Source organism: Pollicipes pollicipes, unplaced genomic scaffold, assembly GCF_011947565.3.
Source record: "Pollicipes pollicipes isolate AB1234 unplaced genomic scaffold, Ppol_2.1 Scaffold_7261;HRSCAF=8764_pilon_pilon_pilon, whole genome shotgun sequence".
Lineage (NCBI taxonomy): Eukaryota > Metazoa > Arthropoda > Thecostraca > Pollicipedomorpha > Pollicipedidae > Pollicipes > Pollicipes pollicipes.
Window position 1 is genome coordinate 59,596,930 of NW_023597054.1, and position 19,669 is coordinate 59,616,598.

Below are 19,669 nucleotides of genomic sequence, written 5' to 3' on the forward strand. Positions count from 1 at the left end.
TTGTAACACAATGCTCCGACAGCGTTGTCGGGTTTATGTGCGCTAAATGACGCCTTTCGCAGGCGAGACACGGGCTTACAAACATGTCACGTGCGACGTTATCTTGTAAACGACTTATTCGTGTTACGGCTGTATGGCACGTAGGCTATGGATGAATGACATTTTCCATTTTTTGCACTCACTTCAAACTTAAATTGTACTTCGCATCTTAGTAGGTCAAATTCATTCCAGGCTTTCACTAATCGTCTTTCTTTTCTCCTTTGATTTGTTAATTTAAATCAACGTGCTAACATCTATGCATCTAATTGAACAAAAACAAGACACCTACGCCCTAGGACTTAACAACACCTGTACACATCATGACATCACACACGCCGCCAATGTACAGGTCACATCACATCGCACACGTCATCATTGCGCACATCATCACATCACATGCATCCCAGGATTCCGACCGCAATCCGTCTGCTGATAATCTCTATCGCCTTTCTTCATCTTCCGACCCTTTTGATATATGCAATATCGTAAAATAATCATCTCTGTTATTACAGCGAACATTCGTTCATGTACGTTTTGATTAACTTTCCTTCAGCATGTGTTTTCGTTCGCAATGTGACCTAGCACCCTCTGCTGATCGGCAGGGCGGCATGTACTTCTTCCAGCTGATGGACTACTACGTGGCCGGCATATCGCTCATGTTCCTGGCGTTCTTTGAAGTGATCGCCGTTACCTGGATCTACGGAACAGAGCGGCTCTGTCGTGACTTTGCCATCATGACGGGCGCGCGGCCCTCCATCTACTTCCAGATCTGCTGGAGATATCTGGCGCCCTTTTTGATCCTGGTAGGCACAACCAAGTATAATCGGTGACCTATGTATCGATGTATGCCACTGCTGGTTGTCCGTGAGCCCAGTCACTATCCCCTGCTCAAGGCCGGAAACGCCAAAAGTTGTCTACCGCGGGAGTGAGACAGGATGGTTCAACCGCGAGCCCAGCCTCCCCAGCCGCTCTGCCAGTCACGTGCCGTCGCGACGTGAGCACGTGATCACTGCGAGCGCTCCGGCGCCTCACCGCAGCGTGTGCCGCGCGGCAGGCCATCTGGATCTTCAGCCTGATCGACTACGAGCGTCCGACGTACGGCGCGTACCGGTACCCGGAGTGGGCCATCGGGCTCGGCTGGCTGCTGGCCTCGCTCTCCATCCTGCCGATCCCCGTCTGCGCCGCGCTAGCGCTCGTCCAGGCGCCTGGACGCACGCCCTGGAAGGTCAGCGGCCGTGACCTGGCCTCGTGCGCACGGCTGGTCATCGAGGACCTCGTCCGCGCACTCGTGCTAAGGTTCTCGTAATCAAGGTTGTAGCTGTCTGTGGACCTTAGTGGTTTTGTTTAATTTTTCTTTCCGATGCGTGAAGCGATCTGAGAAAGCTATCACAAAACGTCGTGTCGTTTCCCAGCGCCTCGGTCGGGCCGGATATGCCGTGGCGAAGATTGTCTGTCGGTGAAAATGTGCTGTGATGTTCATGGCCTCTGTCGTTTGAGAAGTGCCGTGTGTGGAATCTGTTGGTCGAGTTCTGTCATCTAGGTCTTGCTCTGCGGTGCATTGCCTCCGTCGGTGGGAGCGCTCTGTGCCCTAGGCTTTCGCGTCGACCGGTGCAATGTCCGTGTAGTGTTTCGACCGATCGAGACAGGCTGTGCTGTGCACCGGCTCGGTCGGTTGAGGCGCGCGCCGTGTGCTGCCCCCGGCCACCGACTCCAGTCGTGGTCCGCTCCATGGTCCTGCCGTTCTGAGCCTGCCGCCGTATCCGACAGCGGCTGATGGGTGCCATTCGGCCGGACCCCGACCTGTACCCGGACGGCATCTACGGAGCGGAGCATGGGGGCGCGTACGGGCTAACGCCGTCCTCGCCCACCAAGGGTGCCGGCTTGGTGCCACCCTCGCCGACCAAGGCCGCCACGTACCGGCGTACAGCCGAGGACTGACGCCAGCGCCGCCAGGCGGACCGGTGGGCAGTTGTTGATTCCGGACGCCACCGGTCGGCGACGCCACCGGCCGATCGTGACAGTTGTCGAGCTCGCCGACCGCGCCTGCGATTGACTGCCTCCCTCAGCGGGGGTGCGATGATGTTCACCGTTGTCGCGACTTTGAGAGATAACATTTCCAAGTGTGCTGATTCAGAGTCGTCGAGTCTGGCCGTCCCACTGAACCGTTTCCTTTCAATCAGTTGAGGACACGTATATTTCAGATAAGCGCGAAAGCTCATATTGAGCGCTAGGCTTCGGTTAACTTTGTATGTCGTATTTACGAAAACACATTACAAAGCATAAACGCGCACATTTGGTACGCTGGTGCGTTGACCTGCTCGCTTTTGGGCGGCTGCGGATAGAGAATGTCATATTAGTGCCTTCATAGCCCACGCCTGCCTCAATATACAGCCGACACGTCCTCACCGCATGCTGCAAAGCCCGGACGGAGCGCAGTCTGACCGGGGGCGGGTCGGGGTCACGTGGCATGCCACGGCGCGCACCCGACAGCAGAGCACGTGGCAATTGACACTGTGTGGCAGACACGTACATTCATACCCTAGACCGTCTTCGGAACGGCGGGATCAAGGCCTTCGCGTCGAGCAATGCTCAGCAATGATCCTGTTCCTACTCTGCAAAACAAGCCATCGAGTTGTGTTCAAAAGCTAATTTTGTTTGGAAAATGCATGGTACTGCTCACTCGGACCCGCACTTCGGGCTGACAATCCCGGTTATGCCCTTCGATGCACTGGGGCTCGCACTTGGGGATGGAAAATATCGGTTATATCCTTCAAAGCGCTAGGGCTCGCACTTGGGGCTGACGATCCCGGTTATACCCTTCGATGCACTCGGGCTCGCGTTTGGGGATGGAAAATCCCGGTTCTCCCGTTCGATGCACGACAGCGCTATGCATGTGGTGGCATATGCATGTCGTTGGAGTTCGGCGCTCTTGTGCTGGTAACCACCGTCAACTGAGAATGAGCTCTCAACGAGACCCCAGCTGGGAACGCCGCCGCACACCGCGAGAGTCGCCCGCTGCTACCAGTGCGGCGTAGCACCCAGACAATCCGAAAAGACCACCCGTCTCAGTTTGGAAAATGTATCACAGTCCACGCTTTAACACATGATACGTGATTTTTACATGATGTATATGACACACACGATTCGTACCACGCAGAACGCTGAACGTCGGTCTGCTTCAACTGACAGATGAGCGCGAGAGAAAGACCGTGCCGGCATCCACAACCACAAACGATCAACACCATCACACCCCACACAGTCACCCCGCACACAGCGCACGGTTCCCGCGCGCGCGCTGCGCATACGCAGACAGCGGACGCCGCAGCCGCGCCGCGTCCCTCTAAGCGCCGGGTAAGCTGCGTGCCTCGGCTATGTTCGGCATCTTCAACGTCATGATGGCCCGCTTCATCTGGTCGCGCTGGTGCGGTCCCAGCGACTGCCACATCCGCTCCAGGCAGCTCTCCTGGTGCCTCTGCGCACGAGGGAGGGGACACAGGCGTCAGAGAACAGGCAACGGCCGGGCGGTGCGTTCGCATGCACATTGCGTACCGCGGCGCTACACAAAGGCGTTCCGGCACGGCGTGCCGACGCAGGTGACTCTGACAGGCATGCACAGACGTTCAGTCATCCCAAGAATCAATGCACATCTACAGAACCCCATCACTTCCGCCATCCACGGCTACTACGAGGGCGTTGTTTTACTCATAGCGTGTTTACCTTGTTTAAGCGTAAAAATCCACACAGCCTTCCCACAGCGAGCCAATGGTTTGCAAATTCATTGCGGGATAAATTCATTCGTCCGGACAGCCAGAGAGCGTCCGACCACCAACGTCGGGGAGGTCCCGTCCGAGCCCCGCCCCAGCCTCAGACGCCAGCCCACCTTAAGGAACCGGAAGCAGTGCATGATGGTGGCGCCCACGTAGATAGTGCGCGGTGTCACCGGCTGGCCGCCCAGCGACGTCACGAACGGCAGCGCAGACGCCAGCTGGCGGTGCGCGTCGTGCGAGACGCGCAGCAGCACGACGCGCGTCACAGCATTACAGTACTTGACTGCCGGCCAGGGGGAGCACGGTCACACAGCGTACGCGCCGGGCAGAATCCCCAATGGGCCATGCTGAAAATCTCTCCCTTTTATGGACCATGTTTGGCAAAATGTATGGCGGAATCTCTTGATAACACTTATGAAAACAATGCCTTTGGCAAACGAAAATTGTGTGTAGCTCGGGTGCCCCGCAGACATCACGATGAGCACACTCTGACACTGCGGCGCGGGGTGCGCTTCTGCGCTCCCCATCAGCGGGAAGCTGGCACGACGTGGATCGGGCCGGCGCGGAGCGTCAGGCCAAAGGTCAATCGACGTGCAGCAGCCGCGGTCCACATTCATGCAGACACAGGCGCAGCACGAGACGTGCTCATTGTGCCTTTGTTATCGGGACCGATCGGCTTCCGCGAAAATTTTCGCATAACAAGCTACCGGTCACATTGCCAGGCAGCTTTTATCTCCGGTATAAACGGGGCCTAGCGCTGGTCGGTAAAAGCTCTGCCGGCAGCGTGGACGGCCAATATGCGGTACTGAAAGAATAAAATGTTAATTGCCACGGTTGTGCGCGTAAGTCACAATAAAATTACAAGAAATAAAATTCAGATTGCGGCGCGCATCAATCAAGTATAGCCGGTAACACAATATCAAAATGCCTTTCTTGAAACGTACCTATTAGCCTCGTCTTCACAGCAGCAACGCCATAGTCGCCATGGATCTGAGACACAGCTTCTAAAACTGCCTGGTAGATGGCGTCCTCCTTGATTTCTTGCCTGAGAGGGCTTGCCTCGCTCGCAGGGATCAGCTCCACCACAAAATACCTTTGCAAATACAGATCAGAAACTGGGATGTGCAAAAGGCCAGACAAATGACCAGCTTTCTCTATCAGCCAAGTTTGTATCTCAGGATGCCACCATAATACCCCCACTGTAGCATGCACTAAAGGAGGGGCCTGCAGCTCCTCCTTCAGAAGAGGATCAAATTAAGGGGGTGGGCAGGTGGGAAGGGACTTGGAGGGGAGCCATCTACCTCTGGCACTGGAAGGATTCAGGAAAACAGATGCAAAGCTGTTACAAGCTTAGTCACTAATCAATATGAATTCACAGGGCTTGACTAGTATAACATGATAATAACATGTCCATCTTCCATTCACCAAATATATGGAATAAATCAGTGACACAAGCATAGGATCCCACTTTAACATCTTACCTGTTCTTTAGTCGAACCATGACTGCAGCAACCACTGTTCCTATGTGCAGCCAGGTTTACAAATCTAAAAACAAGAGGAAATTTACTGGTGAATATTGTACATGTTGTACATGCACACAGGTAAGATGACACTGTTCTTCACCACTTTATCCCTTTATGCCACCAAGCTGGTGCTGGTATACCTCATGTCTGTGGGATTTGGCACTAGCACAAGTATGTGCATTTGTAGAGCATATAAGGCTTGGAAATCTGCCTACACATTTTGGCTGGTGACAGCAAAAACTTAGGACACTGCAGTCAGGAAGCCAGCCCTGAAACCCATGTGAAAATAGAAAGAGTTAAGATGTAATAGTAAGCATTAAGCTCAAATGGCAATATCTTCACCACATTTGCTCATGTTATGAATGCCTTTCTGAAATGAATCTGTCAGCTAATCATAGCAGCAATATCACAAGGTTTTGGCAGATGGTTAGCCTCATCCATGTAAAGAAACATGTTCCTGTAACCAGCATGTACATCCTGTGACATGGGAACTGAGGAGCAGGAGAGCTTCAGTTTTCTGAAAATTTATTATTGACCTTGGAGGCATTGAATGGAAGGAAAATAAGACAAATTGGATACACACAAAGCACCTCAAGATAATTTTGCTTTCCTTGCAGCCTGGGCATATAGTTAGGAGAAAATTATCATGCAGTATGCAGGATACAGCTGACCAAAAATTTAATTCAAATGCACCACAAAAATCAGCTTCACAGATGCCCACCTACTACAGCCAGTAGAAGTAAACCTTCTGAGGAAATGAGAAAAGGAAAAATGTTATTTTCAACCTGCTCTTTTCAATAGCTCAATACAAGTGACATACAATTTTAAAATTTTGCTCTTCATTCTTCACACACACACAAGTCTAATCTTGATATGACATCAATTATGACATGCACGTGGGTTGCCCCTGCCCCCTCAAATGCTGCCATGGCTACTATAATACAATAAGAAGCACTTGGTACGTGAAAGGTTCTCAGCTCCTGGCCTTTTGGCACAAATAGCTGACTGCTGTGCTAGACAGCTTTTAACTAAGATAACTGAGATTCAACACCCTATAATAATAAATATACTGGTTAAACGGCGTTGTGCCAACTAACAATATAATACGGCTAATATAATCGTTATCAAGCACTACAACGCCGTCTTACCGGCACCTCCAGATAGACTGAAGTTTGTTCACTCGAAACAAAATTTTCAACTAACAAAAATAAGAAGTTTCATACTTGGTCAAATTGGCGCCACGCGAGCCATGCCGGACATTACTCACTGTACGAGCTGTGCGGAACTCCGTGCGTTCAACGCAGAAATGTCAGTGGTTACAGTTGTCACACCTGCGCCATTAGCCGGTCAAGGCTGCCCCGCAATATCCTTCCTTTTCATTTATGCTGGAAAGGAACATACGTCAGTGGAGAACTTTTTTACTGCTGTGGGCGAGAGGGAGAAGAAACCCCGTTTTTCTCTCAAGATGTGGGATTAACCCATGAACCCTGCCCATCCTTTTCCCGAGATGCATCTTTTCCATGAATTGTGTCCAGTTTACGCTACGGTCATGATTTCGAGCTACTATAAGGAAGAAAGGCTTGCAGCTCCTGTTTGGGGTATTACCTTACCTTACCTTACCTTATGGTGATCGGGAATTGTAAAAGGCCACTAGGCCTGTAGGTCTCGGTCTCGTCAGGCTCCCGGTCCGGTAACCAAACAGTCTCAAATTATGGGAAGATTCTGTGTGGGACGTCGTACATGATGTCAGCCCAGTGCGTATCAAGCCTAGACTCGAACTGTTCAACTGAGGTCGACGACGCGACCAGGTGTGGAAGAGCGTTCCAGTCGTTGACAACCCGCGTGCTGAATGAGTTACGATGGACGAGAGTCCTAGCTCGAGGTTTTCTGAACTTCCATTGGTGTCCTCTCGTCACCTCCGAGTTTTGTCTTGTCAGGAACTCTTCTCCCGGTAGCGACATGCCCCCGTGAAACAGCTGGTACACTGTTACCATGTCTTCCCTGCGACGACGATAGTACAGTGAGGGCAACTGAAGGAGTCTGAGCCTCTCAGGGTATGGCTGGCGCAACTCTTCTCCCGGTAGCGACATACCTCCGTGAAACAGCTGGTACACTGTTACCATGTCTTCCCTGCGACGACGAGAGTACAGTGAGGGCAACTGAAGGAGTCTGAGCCTCTCAGGGTATGGCTGGCGCCTCACTTCATAGACAAGCCGGGTAGCTCGTCGCCGAACCCGTTCCAGCCGTTTCTGGTCCAGTTCGCCGAACGGGCCCCAGATAACGTTGCTATACTCTAAGTGCGAACGTACTAAGATCTTAAAAAGTAATAGCAACGTGCGAGCATCGATATTGGCAAAAGACCGCCTCACGACCGCCAGGATCTGGTTGGCCTTGAAGATCGCTTCCGCCGTCTGCACGTGGAACTGGAGCCGGTAATCCACGAAGATCCCGAGGTCCTTCTCGGTGGACTCGACCGCGATTTCGGCACCGTCCGAGAAGTACGTCAGCCTCGGGTTGCAGTTCCCGATGTGCATTATTTTGCACTTTTCTGCACTAAAGGGGAGCAGCCACTCCTTTGACCACTTGGCCAGGGCGTCGAGGTCAGCCTGCAGAGGTGAGTGAGTCAGGGGTCTCGGAACAAGACAGTAGACCTTGGTGTCATCCGCGAGCATCTTGACCACGCTTCGCACTTGTTCTGGCAGATCGTTCACGAAAATAATGAACAGCGTTGGTCGAAGTACTGACCCTTGCGGGATGCCGCTGATGACGTCGGTCCAGTCCGACTTCGAGCCCTGGACCCGCACTCTCTGCATCCGGTGAGTAAGAAAAGCCCTGATCCAGCGTAGCAAATTACCTCTCACACCGTAAGCATGAAGCTTGGAGAGCAGACGGTTATGGGGAACAGAATCATTTGTTGCTGAACACAAAAAATTGCTGAAGTCCAGATACGCCACGTCCACCGGCTCTCCATCCTCTACCAAGGCGCTCCAATCCCCCATGACCTCAAACAGCTGGGTGGTACAGGACCGCTTAGCAGGTATTATTAGCAGAAAATAACTATTTTGGGATACCGACCTCCAGTACACGTGGAGATGTTGATGAAACGGCGTTGTGGTGTCACAGAACGATTATATTGACGGCACTCTATACAACGAGCTGCCCTCATCCTCAAAAACTCATCTCTAGAGGACGAGCACGGCATAGCACATGGACGTATGTATTTTAGAAATGTTTCTTCACAGTCGTTTCACGGCTTCTTGGCCGATTTTGCGCCCTGTTTTGGTTCAAAGATGGGCCATTTGCTGGAGAAGAACCAGCCACTACTTTGTCACAGCACCTGCCTGTCATAGTGGACACCGCACAAGCCCACAAATGGCGCCGCTTCCGGGCCGCTCCAGGTGTCTGAGGAAAAGCAGCAATTTTAGGTGGCTGTTGGGCTCCTGCCTGAAGTACCAACCACTGAAGCTAAAGAAAATATTTCATTGAACGATGTGATGGCAATGCCCCAAAACTGTGCAAATTTGATGTCCTCATCCTGCTTTTAATTGATCAATACAGACAAGGGGTCATCCTAATGGTGGGTGGGAGACGGTATGGGGCCATGCCGTCCGCCCCTTGGGCCACACATGAGCGACCCCCTAGGGCCACACCAAAAGTTCATTTCGCAACCAAACAGCAGATATTTCCAAGAGGCACCAAATTCCAGTAACACCGCAAAGGGTCCAAAATTTTCACTTCCGGGAGTAACCAAATTCCAGGGGCACTACTATATTTGTACCTTGGCTGACAAAATCCTGGATCGGCCCATTCGGCAAAGGAGCAATAAAACCATCATTTCCAATACCAAAAGCTTTGTTGTCAAGATGCACCCGATTCCAGAGAACACCGCGAAAGGCCGCAAACCTTCATTCTCAACAGGCACCTCCTACCCCGAACAAAATCCTAGAACATCGGCGAAGTACAGGTAAAATCTTTATTTCGAAGCATCGTTACCTTTATTTTCAAGAGTGGCTTCTGTGCGTTTCCCCGTAATGAAATTCATGATAGGTACGTTCTTCGACGTTCGGCAAAGTGGCACTAGCATTTTTTCATTTTGGGGAGTCATAACCTTCATTTTCCAGTGATGCCCAATTCCGGGCAGGGGGGGGGGGGGCATTTCGAAGGGTCACAAATCATTTATTTTTAAGAGACAACAAATTTCAGGGCAAATTGCAATGCCTATGACGCTCCATAAGCGAAATGATGGATCGGCCCATTCGGCAAAGCACACCAGAGACCTTATTTCGTAGCACCAAAACATTCCTTTCCGAAATTTTAATTTTATGGGACACCAATATTTTTTTTTCTATCTATCGTGAACAAATGGTGGATTGACCCCTTTGACAAAGAAGCACCACAAAACCTTAAGTGCGGAGCATTATTAGCATTAAGCTGACATCCGATTCCAGAGGGCGCCACAATGGTTCCTAAAACATTTGTTTTCAAGGGACAACAAACTTTAGGGCACTACAATGTTCGCATCGTTCCAGGGAAAAATCTGAGATCGGCTCATTTGGCGTCGGGTCGCGAAAACTCTTATTTTGGGGCACCGTGACCTTAATAATTAAGTAAGCACCCGATCGAAACGGATCATTTCAAGGCTACCTACATTTTCATTTTCAAAGGGCACCAAAATCTGCGACTACACAACTTTTACGCCTTCCACCATGACGAAATCTTATGTCGGACCTCTCGTCAAAGAGATATCTGATGCTTTCATTTGGGGCATCACGACTCGTACCTTGACGAGGCCCGCTTCCAAGAAGGCGGCACCACGAGGGCCTCCAAGCCCTTTCAATTCAAGTGGCATCCAAATCAAGAAGGCATGAAAATTTCTCCTTTTATTTTCACCAGGAGCCGAGGGCGTCACCATCGGCAAGGCAGGGACATGCGATTACCTCAGGTCTGTCTGTTTGTCATCAGGATTACCCATGAGACAAACCAGCGAACTCAGAAGAAACCGGTAAAGTTGAAGAATATTGTCAAGCAGAACCAAAAATAGGACCAACCGGTGCAGGACAAAGAAGTGATGGAAAACATGTCCAATGTATGAAGAAGTAAGAGAATCAAGTCTTTGGAGTGAGAATATTTAAAAATTTGTCGCACCGCTCGTCGAAACACGTTTATCTATGTGAGGCAGTTCCGATCAACGTGAAAAAAGACTCCAGCCGGCTGGAACGGAGTGCCCACGCACAGTAAATCATAACTTTGTACGGCACACAACGGTAACGCGCCGACAGTAAGTCATAAGTGACGGCACCTGAGACGCGCCGTATCTTCGAGAAAGGCGCCTTGAACATATTCTAAACAGAGACTCTAAAATATGCGAGAATCGGAGCCACTGCCTTTTCCACCACCCACCCTGTCTCTTTCACCAAATGCAGAAGCATTTTCCAGTGAGATCCAGTAAGTTTTGTCTTCGCTGCCCCTTACAAATAGAGGCCTCCATGTATTGGTTCAACCCAAGGGTGCCCAAGTGTAATTGGCATTGGGCTGGGTAAAGGTTCTGTGAATGTTATTGATATATTTTAGGTTATGTGTAAAACGCTTCCGATTTCTTTGTAGATACTTCAAAAAAGATTTTCAAATGTTCCTACTTGCGCTTATCTTAGCCATAGTTAGCTCCCTTCCCACTGTTTGTGCGATTATCAACGCAAAAGAGCAAATCTGCGAGCAAAGCTCCCTGTAAACCTTGCCTTATTTTGAGCTTAAGAGCTGAAAAAGGTAAACGGGTTGACAACGGATAAGAACACCTGCTAAGAAGTTAGAAGCGAATGGGTGTGAGTACGAGCCATGAGTGGCGGGTCTATTGGGAAGATAGAATCTTACCCTTAAATGCGTCTGCTTACTGTTTCAGTGTTTAAATGATCTATGTCCTTCGATTCCAAGAGTTAGCTCTATCTAGGTTGAGAAAATATCTATCTAGAAGAAAAAGAACCAGTTTTTCAAGCCCCACAAAACGCTGAGCAGCAGTAGTGAACTATAGCACTTTTGCGCCTTTTGCATGGACCCGCGACGCTGCACACTATGGCCTAAGATGCTTCTGCAATGCTGATAGCACTGCACGCTTTTAACATGTCACAGGGCTTACCCAAACATACATTCGAGTTTGGGGTCAATTTGACCCCCGAATGTGTTTCCAGAATAACTTTCGGGCTACGCGGCGTGGCCGTGCCAAACCATGTGCAGCTGTAGGCAATGGAATGCCCAATTTTTGAATGAAAATCAGATATACCTTATAAGGTCACTAACTTACACCAGGTCAAAAGCACACCATGACTGTTAGCGAAGCGGGTCTTAGGAATCGTTCATCAAAATGCAACTTTTGAACGTGAGACGACATTGTACAACTCTGAGACGCTTTCACAGATAACGCAAGGCAATTGTTTTTGGAATTACAACTAGTTATTTTTCCTTGGGTCTAGACATGAAGGGCAGATCAAGGCCGAAATGAAACCACTTGATTCCCTGAAAACTCGCTCTATGAGGTAGTTTGTGACAATTATTTCGAATTAATGGATCACGATCGTCAGCAGACTCCTTATTTTGCCCCTATTAAAGTCAAGGAAGTCACCAACCTTATAGGTCTCAACCGGGGGTCCAGTCTAGTATAAAATGTGGCAGCAACGGCGCACATTTCACGACCTGGCCATAGGGTTCCCATGTTAAAATGCCCTTCTCAGGCCCACGGCTTCCTAAATCTTGAACAAACATATGCATTAAAAGTGCATAGAAACGAAGCTTGAACAATTCTTTTTCGATTTCCGGGATCAAAAGTGTGCACCGTGGCACTCATTTTCGAGCTATCAGGCAAAGCGTAGATCCGTGCACGCGCGGCGATGTCCAAGCGCGGGATCGAATACCGCTGCCGCCAACTCTTTACAGCAGAATTGAGATGGAATGCGGAGTGAATACGGCCACTGACTGGCGATAGAACTATTGAGTGCAACAATGTTCTGATTATATATATATATATATATATATATATATATATATATATATACAGTATGCATATATATGCATATTATGTATAGTCTGAAGATGCATCTGCTGTGCTTTGAAGCGTGCTGCGAGTTATTACAAGAAGTACACACGAGATCTTCTATAAAATATACCTGACAGGTGTTATGCAGCCGTCGGGCTACACGCAAGAGCCTATAGGCTGGGGTGCATAGCATTATTGTGCCTGACGCATGGAACCTATCGCGACGGTAGCGATCCAAAGCTGGCCGTCCAACGCAGCCAGAGGTAGGACCAGGCACTGTGTTAGGCTCTTAAGTTGTGGTGCTGGCGGACTACTGCTGTGCAGGGGCCGGCAATGCCGCCTCAGGACTAGCGCAGCAACGATAGCATAGTAACATCGCAAGCACCTCTGATTGGGAAGCAGTTCTGCTAAAAAGCGGGATGGTAAGCATTATAATGATAAGTGCCATAATGGAGAGCTGTACTGCACAGTGGCCCTAATATGACATAATTCATAGAACTTCTTTGATTGATCTTGAAGAGCCTAAACACCTGACAGACCTGTGGCCTATGTGACCATGCCTGCTAAAACCATTTGCAGGAAGGTTTTTTGAAATAAGGTGAATACAAACATTTTATCACTAGCTACACTGAATAACAAATCAATATTTGAAGCTTTAATGTGACACAATTTTCTACATTCCTCATCAAGCCTTGAAATCTATAACTTCAACTTCCATCCATTGATATCTGGGTAGGAAAGGTGCACCTAAGCCACTGGAATGGAATGGGCAGCCGAGACCAATTTAGAAGATGCATCAGTATCTGAAACATATGCAGCCTTGGCTCAAGGCAATACAAATTCTCAGTGGATGTTAGATTGTCCCAAACCATGCCCCAGTTATGCACATTTTCATATGAATGTAACATTTTGTATTGATACAATATTTCTGTACCACCTTGTACTCAACATTTTCTTGTATTGTTCCAGGAAGTTCCAGGAAATTGTGTTGATATAAATTATGCAATGATGTTGTGTGACAGATACAGTGCTGTGGATAGGGTTACAGCTAGCATTCAGAATATTGCAATATTTGACATAAAACATTCTTTAAATGTCACAAACCTGAAAGCTTCCCTTGCATAAGCGGCCATTGCATGATGTTGAAATGAGCTTGACAGCTCTGTATCCTGCATGACCTCATTATTTCAGCATGACACTTAGCATAAATCATTAAGATGATTTATCTTACTGAGTAACTGTACATTGCAGGTACAACACAAACCATTGCACCCATTAATTGCATCAACTGCAACATTTGCTGCTTACATTGGATGCATTTGCCAAGCACAGGCTATTGTTCAATGCCAGGTTTATGCTGCATGCAGTTGCATGGAGCGATTGCATTTTGTGATGATGGCCTCCTCCAACAATGTTGAAATACAGTAGCAAATGTTGGCTTGCTCTTGTCATACTGTCACTAGAATATTACAAAACAAACTAAGGTAAAAGTGACTAGCTCACCATGATCACCTGCTTTGGGCATCATTTGATGACATTGGCCAGATTTTTGAAGGAAAGACACAAAACTATGACTTTAAATATCCTTTAATCAAAATGAGGTGTCCAGGCACAATGAGAAACACACATCAGGTGGAGGTGAGGTAGGGTCACCCTCAGCACAGCCCACCAATGTGCCACACTCATTGATTCTTCTGATCTGGAAAAAAACATGACTTAAAATTTCACATAAGTTGAATGATGCCAGTTAACTCAGCCAATTTTTGCCATCAGATGACCTTTTCTAGACAATGCAGGCCAATCACTCCTTTGGTTAAATGTCATCAGGTATGTGCACAATATTGCATCATACCAAACATTTCCATCACATTATAGTGCCTTTCATGTCTAAATAAACACATCTAATGCAATTACACAGCTGTGCTGAACTGACACAATTACTGGTTGGCCCATTTCATAGGTGGTAATGCCACTGTGGACAAAGGCTATAAATGCATATATTGAATATTCATGTCAATCAGACAACAATCTCAATATTCATGTATTGAAAATTAACAAGACTCTTAGCTCCAACACAAATATACCTGAGCACGCCTTGGCCAATCACTTCTCATGCAGCATTCCACACGCATTCAACAGCCAGTAGCCCAGGCCACAACATTCATAACTGGCAAGTTGTGCAGTAACTGAATCACTATACGATCAGTTTTGCTGCAGAATGTCAAAATGAGTCTTTATATGTCAACTGAGACATAATGTGACTTGGCAAAGAACAACATACATCTGATTAGCCCAGGAGCATCTGAAATCGCTTGAACACAATCTGATCCTCCAACCACCATCCCCAACACCGCACCGTAATTCAAGCGTCTTGCGACTGAGAAACATGATTACACTTAATCGCAACAAACAAACCAAAGATGCCGCTAGCACAGCACTGCCAACTTTTGGTACGACATACTAAATATAGTGTTAATACCGATTCTGGTATACTTATAGTATGTGTCGATACCTACTAGTCGAAAGTTTGGAGTATCCGGTGTTGTCTTGCCCCGGTCTCAACCCAACTTTTGCTTTGAGGAGAAAACTGCCAAGTCCTCGGCACCGATGGTAAATTCGAATGTCAAAGTTATTTCGAGAATGCTCGTCATTTTTAACTTATGAACGTGGAAAAATTCACTGACCTGATATGAATATCAGCGACTTCAGCATCCGAGAACATTTCGCTGGTGTAGACTCAAACCGCCTTGAACTATATCACATACCAAAATCTAACCAGGATGTTCGTATCTGCCAGGAACGAAGCAATAAATTAGCAGGGGGTATACCGAAACTTTAACGATGCATTGTACTACGTATTGGGGCTAGAGCGGACATCAAATGGTATAGACGGCCCTCCCGCGTTGATGGAGAATGCTCCCCATGAGTTTTTTTTCGCACGGTGTGAAATAGCTTCTCTTCTGCATCTACATTTGGCAAGTTCATGTGCATGCGTGCGCCGTTAAGATTGGTCTGTTTCTGTTTCAAAGCAAATACATAAAATGTCCATGTTTTATTCATTTTCACGAAAAACGGAACATTCTAAAAAAAAGTCATTCATACATCGGGTGTAAGATTAGCTTTAGTCACTTCTACTTGCGTGTGAATAATTCGGCTCCGGCTCCTTATCAAGTTGCGTGTGCCTAGTGATCAAAGTTAATTTTTGTGGCCGGAATCAAGGATAATCATATGCTCCAATTTGTACGGCTCTGCTATATGCACCATCCTTGAAAAGCATGAGTATGAACCTGCAAGTGTAGTTCACCAAGACAAAGTCCGCGTTCGGCCTGCAGAAAATATCCATCTGGTTAACATTCCATACAATAGGTTTCCTTGCTCGTCTCAATTGAGGGCAAAATGTTCTCGTAAATAAATTTAGTCGCATGTATTATAGGCTAAGAACTGCAAACATCACAGTTCTCACTAAACGTTGGTTGTTACGTGGACACTGACCCTATGACTCGAGTGACCCAACGGGGACTATGGAAAAGGTCGTCCCGTTAGCCAAACCAGATAGTTTTTAACACGTGATGCAAAATCAGAACACAGATGTCCGTGGTTGAGAGCTCCCTTTGTGTCAGAAATACGACACCCTGGATGCGAGTCGATGCCAAGTGGTGGTTTGGCACGAATCGACTAATGCTTCCAATCGCTGAGCAATGAGGCCGGTGTAATGACGAGTTTTGCCACATGAGTGACAAATAATCGACCACTCTCACGTCAAATGCCACCTATGATTTTGCTCTTCGATATGTCTGCAAAGACATCCACAAGCAAGATGTCTCAGCTAGGGTGAGACAAACGAGGTAATCACAGATATGAGCAACTAATTCTATGGGGGAATTTTACAAAATCTCATGCGAATAGGGCAGCGAAATGCATACAAACAGGTTTATTACGAAGTTGGAATTTGCATATGCCAAAAAGTTATAGCATGCATCATATAGCATATATAGCATACATATATAGCATACATATATAGCATCATGTTTTGTTTTTTAGAAAGGTTTGATGATGCAGGTTTGGTTCTGATAGCTATAAAAATTCCTGGGACTTCGACATTTTGACCTTGCATGCGCACGATAAATGACCTTCAGTCTGGGCATTTGTTAAATAAGATATTAACTAATCATCTAATGCTGGGACATTCCAACTTCAACTTCATAATATGATAATGTTTTGGGCTTAAGAACGTGTCAGCTGCTAAAAAGCGTTTCGAACTCATAACACACTCGTATTTCGGCGACCGTCCGACATCTTCGGCTTTGTATTATGTATCTCGTGGTAGAACGAAAATCGGCTATTTTCAACATAGGGGCTCTTGGCCTTACGCGCTTTAAAATAGGAGTTATTGAGCTGGCCAGGCTTTGTCAGTTCAACTGGCGTGGCCGTTGAATCCTTAATGGCTAACAACTTCCAAAGTCTCGACCCGGTAATGCATATGCATAACAGCTTATGCGCCTGCGACTCCAAGTTGTCCACGTCCGGAACAATGGCGTTGGCGTTGGACCCGCCGCCTCGTCATCATGAGCCTTTTCTCATTGCCTGCTTCTGGTAAATCACGATAAGAAAAGTGATGATAAAAAGGCCAAAAAACTGCGTAATGAAAAGAGGAAAGTGTCTTTCTGCAGCAGCTGGTACTTGCCACGCGTGGTTGACATGGATATCACTGAGGTATTTTACTTAAGCTGCATATTGCTTAAGCTGTGTTTCGCGTTGGTCACACTTAGGCTTGAGAAATGTTTCATGCCAATATCTGGCGCTGTATGCGTCCAACTGAAACAATCTGCGACAAGGACGCCAACGACGTTTCATTGTTTCATTTCATCTTTTGTCTTCGACTTTCATCACTTAGTTTCATCCTTCCTAAGGACAAACATCCAAGTCAGGATCGAATGCCTAGCACAGTTGTTGATTTGTACTCGCTTGGGTGAATCACTGGCCCTCCAAGGTGTAATTTGGCTGCCGAATAGCAATTTTCCCCCAACGTTTTGGAGCCCAAGTTCACACATGCAGAGCATGGATGCTGTAAACTCAAAGTGATGGCAAAGATAAAAAGGTTGTTCAAAAATTGATTCCCAAATACAAGGGACAACGGAAATGCAAGCTTTTCTGTCATGTTCACCTGAGTGCAGATGACTATGCTGGTCACACTTTAAAGCTCCGTGTTTGTAAGCGGTAACTTGGGTATTTTCCTTTTCTTCATGCTGATCGTCTTCAATGGCAAAGCATGCATCTTTTTTAGTTTTGGCCTGGTTTGATGACTTTTTGAATAGCCTGGCATTATTCAGCCAAGCTTGAACATTCGGGTGCCGTAGATTGCAATAATTTGCGTTATTCTGTCACGCTGATTTGTCTTTAAACAGTTTTGCACTGGGTCGCCATAGTCAACTGCTTGACACCCGAGCCCCATAAATCGCCGTGGCTCGCTGTATACATACGTGCTACGGTGAATATCCCAACAGATAGCGCTTGGTCATAACTCTCCCGCACAGGTGCCAAAAATGGAGCATCTTCTTCGTACAGGGTACAATGTATGCGGTCAGTGCTGTTCACGGGCGATCCCAACAGTAAGCTGCTGCGCGAGGACGAGCCTGGCATCGCATGTGCCGACATCGTCGGCCGGTCATTTGAGCCGAGTTTTTTTTGCACACCCGACTGTCCCTACCCCTTCCATTAATCCAGCAGATACCAGTCCTCACCGGACTACCATTGGACTGCCAACTCACTGAATTATGAGCTATCAACATCGCCGGACTATCAAGTCGTCACTGGCTACCATCAATTCTCCGAAACAGATACAACACACGGGTGTCTTGCCCATCCACTGCAGCGACCATGACATGGTCACTGCTTCATTGAACATGAAACGCAACAGAACAGCAGCCAACAAAAAATCGCATACACGGCTATCGCCGAACGGACACCGGTATGCTTCTAGATTAAACTACAGATATGCAAGATCTGGCCGCTGTCGGCTCAAGTGCTGTCACGATGCTTTCTTCACTCGATGAGCCTTAGCATGCGTCTTGGCCATCTTCACACCGCTGCTTGACAAGAGCGAAGGGTCCAGATCGGACATCAGACCGCTCCGCCTGTGCTGAGCGCGACTAAGGAGTCGATGACGCGGTGCCGTGCCCCTCGCCACACCGACGCAACGTGCAGGCAACTGAACCGTCGTGAGAGTGCAGCCATCTGACGTGACCACTGCCAAGCTATCTAATGACGCATCGAAACATAACAGAACAGCAGCCAGCAGATAATGACGCATCGAAACATAGCAGAACAGCAGCCAGCAGAGAGTGCATCCATCTGATGTGCTCGCTGCCAAACTATCTGATGCCGCATCGAGCCGGCGAGGCTCGGAAGCGTCCCCGCGTTGTTCGGAGCATCGTCAGTGGCACGGACCGGCGCCAACAGAGCTCCCAGCTGAGCAGTTAGACCAGGCCAACGAATTCCTCGCCGACATTGTGGAATGCTAAGGGAGGAGGCCCTGGCGAAGCTATCAGCGATGCCGGTCGGTACAGGAGACCACCGGGCAACGTGAGGGCGTGCGAATCCTTTGGCCTACGACCTGTTACCGAACATGAAGTAAAATCCGCTATGATATCAATGAACACTAGCGGCGCTTGTGAGCACTATGACATGATGCATCATCTTTGATGGTTCGCTTACCAGTTTTTATGCCAGTGTTGGTGCACGTGGTCATTATCAGATTTGTCCCTGGTCAAGTGACATGGAAGTGGAAAAGATCTACTCTACTCGTGTGGTATGTTTTTAGTCATGGCCAAATTGGGAAACTTTAAGCTAATCTCGTTCATTACCGTAGTTCATACCGTAGTACAAAAAGCAGTCAAGGAGCAGGTGTGCGAGGAGCTCACAATACATTTTACATCAGAAGTCCTGATACCCCCGAGCTAACACGTGCTTCTTAGGAATCATTCGACTGAGATGGCGGTTCTGAGGAAATGAGATAGCGTTTCAAGTCACGTATGTCGGTCAGGTAGCGACGATATGCTTAGTTGATCTATCCAAGGTAGTTGACTGCATCTGTTACTATCTGCTACTGGAAGCACTGAAATTCTACTGTGCGTTACTCCAATGACTGAATGATTACCTACATGAAAAGTTACCTACAGCACGTACAATGCTAGAGCCCAGCATTTGCGCTCATCCCGATGCTTGCAGTGCGTGCCATGACCCCCGTTTGTAAAGCACCCTCAAAAATGAATGTAACCGTTACGTTGGTGCTGTAAAGCTCATGTAGAATGGATGAC

The 19,669-nt window shown here is 47.9% G+C and overlaps 2 protein-coding genes across 6 annotated transcripts in view; one reads left to right on the plus strand and one right to left on the minus strand.

Moving 5' to 3' along the window:
* The window catches only part of ine (solute carrier family 6 member inebriated), a 34,315-nt gene extending 31,871 nt beyond the window's left edge, over positions 1 to 2,444 (plus strand). For all 3 annotated transcript variants that reach the window (XM_037237638.1, XM_037237637.1, XM_037237639.1), the window contains exons 10-12: positions 642 to 842; positions 1,094 to 1,264; positions 1,807 to 2,444. In XM_037237638.1, the coding sequence (XP_037093533.1) occupies positions 642 to 842; positions 1,094 to 1,264; positions 1,807 to 1,977 (543 nt within the window). In that variant the 3' untranslated portion in view covers positions 1,978 to 2,444. The remainder of the gene's footprint in view (positions 1 to 641; positions 843 to 1,093; positions 1,265 to 1,806) is intronic.
* Positions 2,445 to 3,104: 660 nt separating this feature from the next.
* On the minus strand, positions 3,105 to 6,633 carry Pop5 (POP5 ribonuclease P/MRP subunit). Of its 3 annotated transcripts, none has more exons than XM_037237642.1 (5): positions 6,597 to 6,633; positions 5,288 to 5,351; positions 4,751 to 4,899; positions 3,920 to 4,089; positions 3,105 to 3,511 (listed from the first exon to the last, which is right to left on the minus strand). In XM_037237642.1, the coding sequence occupies exons 2-5, from the start codon at positions 5,305 to 5,307 to the stop codon at positions 3,380 to 3,382; spliced, it is 471 nt and encodes a 156-aa protein (XP_037093537.1). In that variant the 5' UTR covers positions 5,308 to 5,351; positions 6,597 to 6,633; the 3' UTR covers positions 3,105 to 3,379. The 3 variants fall into 3 exon arrangements, with proteins under 3 accessions (XP_037093537.1, XP_037093535.1, XP_037093536.1); XM_037237640.1 differs by having other exon boundaries at positions 6,553 to 6,621; XM_037237641.1 differs by lacking the exon at positions 6,597 to 6,633 and adding an exon at positions 6,478 to 6,590.
* Between the last annotated feature and the right edge of the window lie 13,036 nt (positions 6,634 to 19,669).

Bases quoted from the DNA above. Each gene is read 5' to 3' on its own strand.
- Pop5 (XM_037237642.1), bottom strand. From the start codon at position 5,307: ATGGTTCGACTAAAGAACAG. The intron at 4,090-4,750 runs GTACGTTTCAAG...CCTGGCCGGCAG, and splicing joins TGTGAAGACGAGGCTAATAG to TCAAGTACTGTAATGCTGTG. The intron at 3,512-3,919 runs GTGGGCTGGCGT...CCTCGTGCGCAG, and splicing joins ACTGCTTCCGGTTCCTTAAG to AGGCACCAGGAGAGCTGCCT.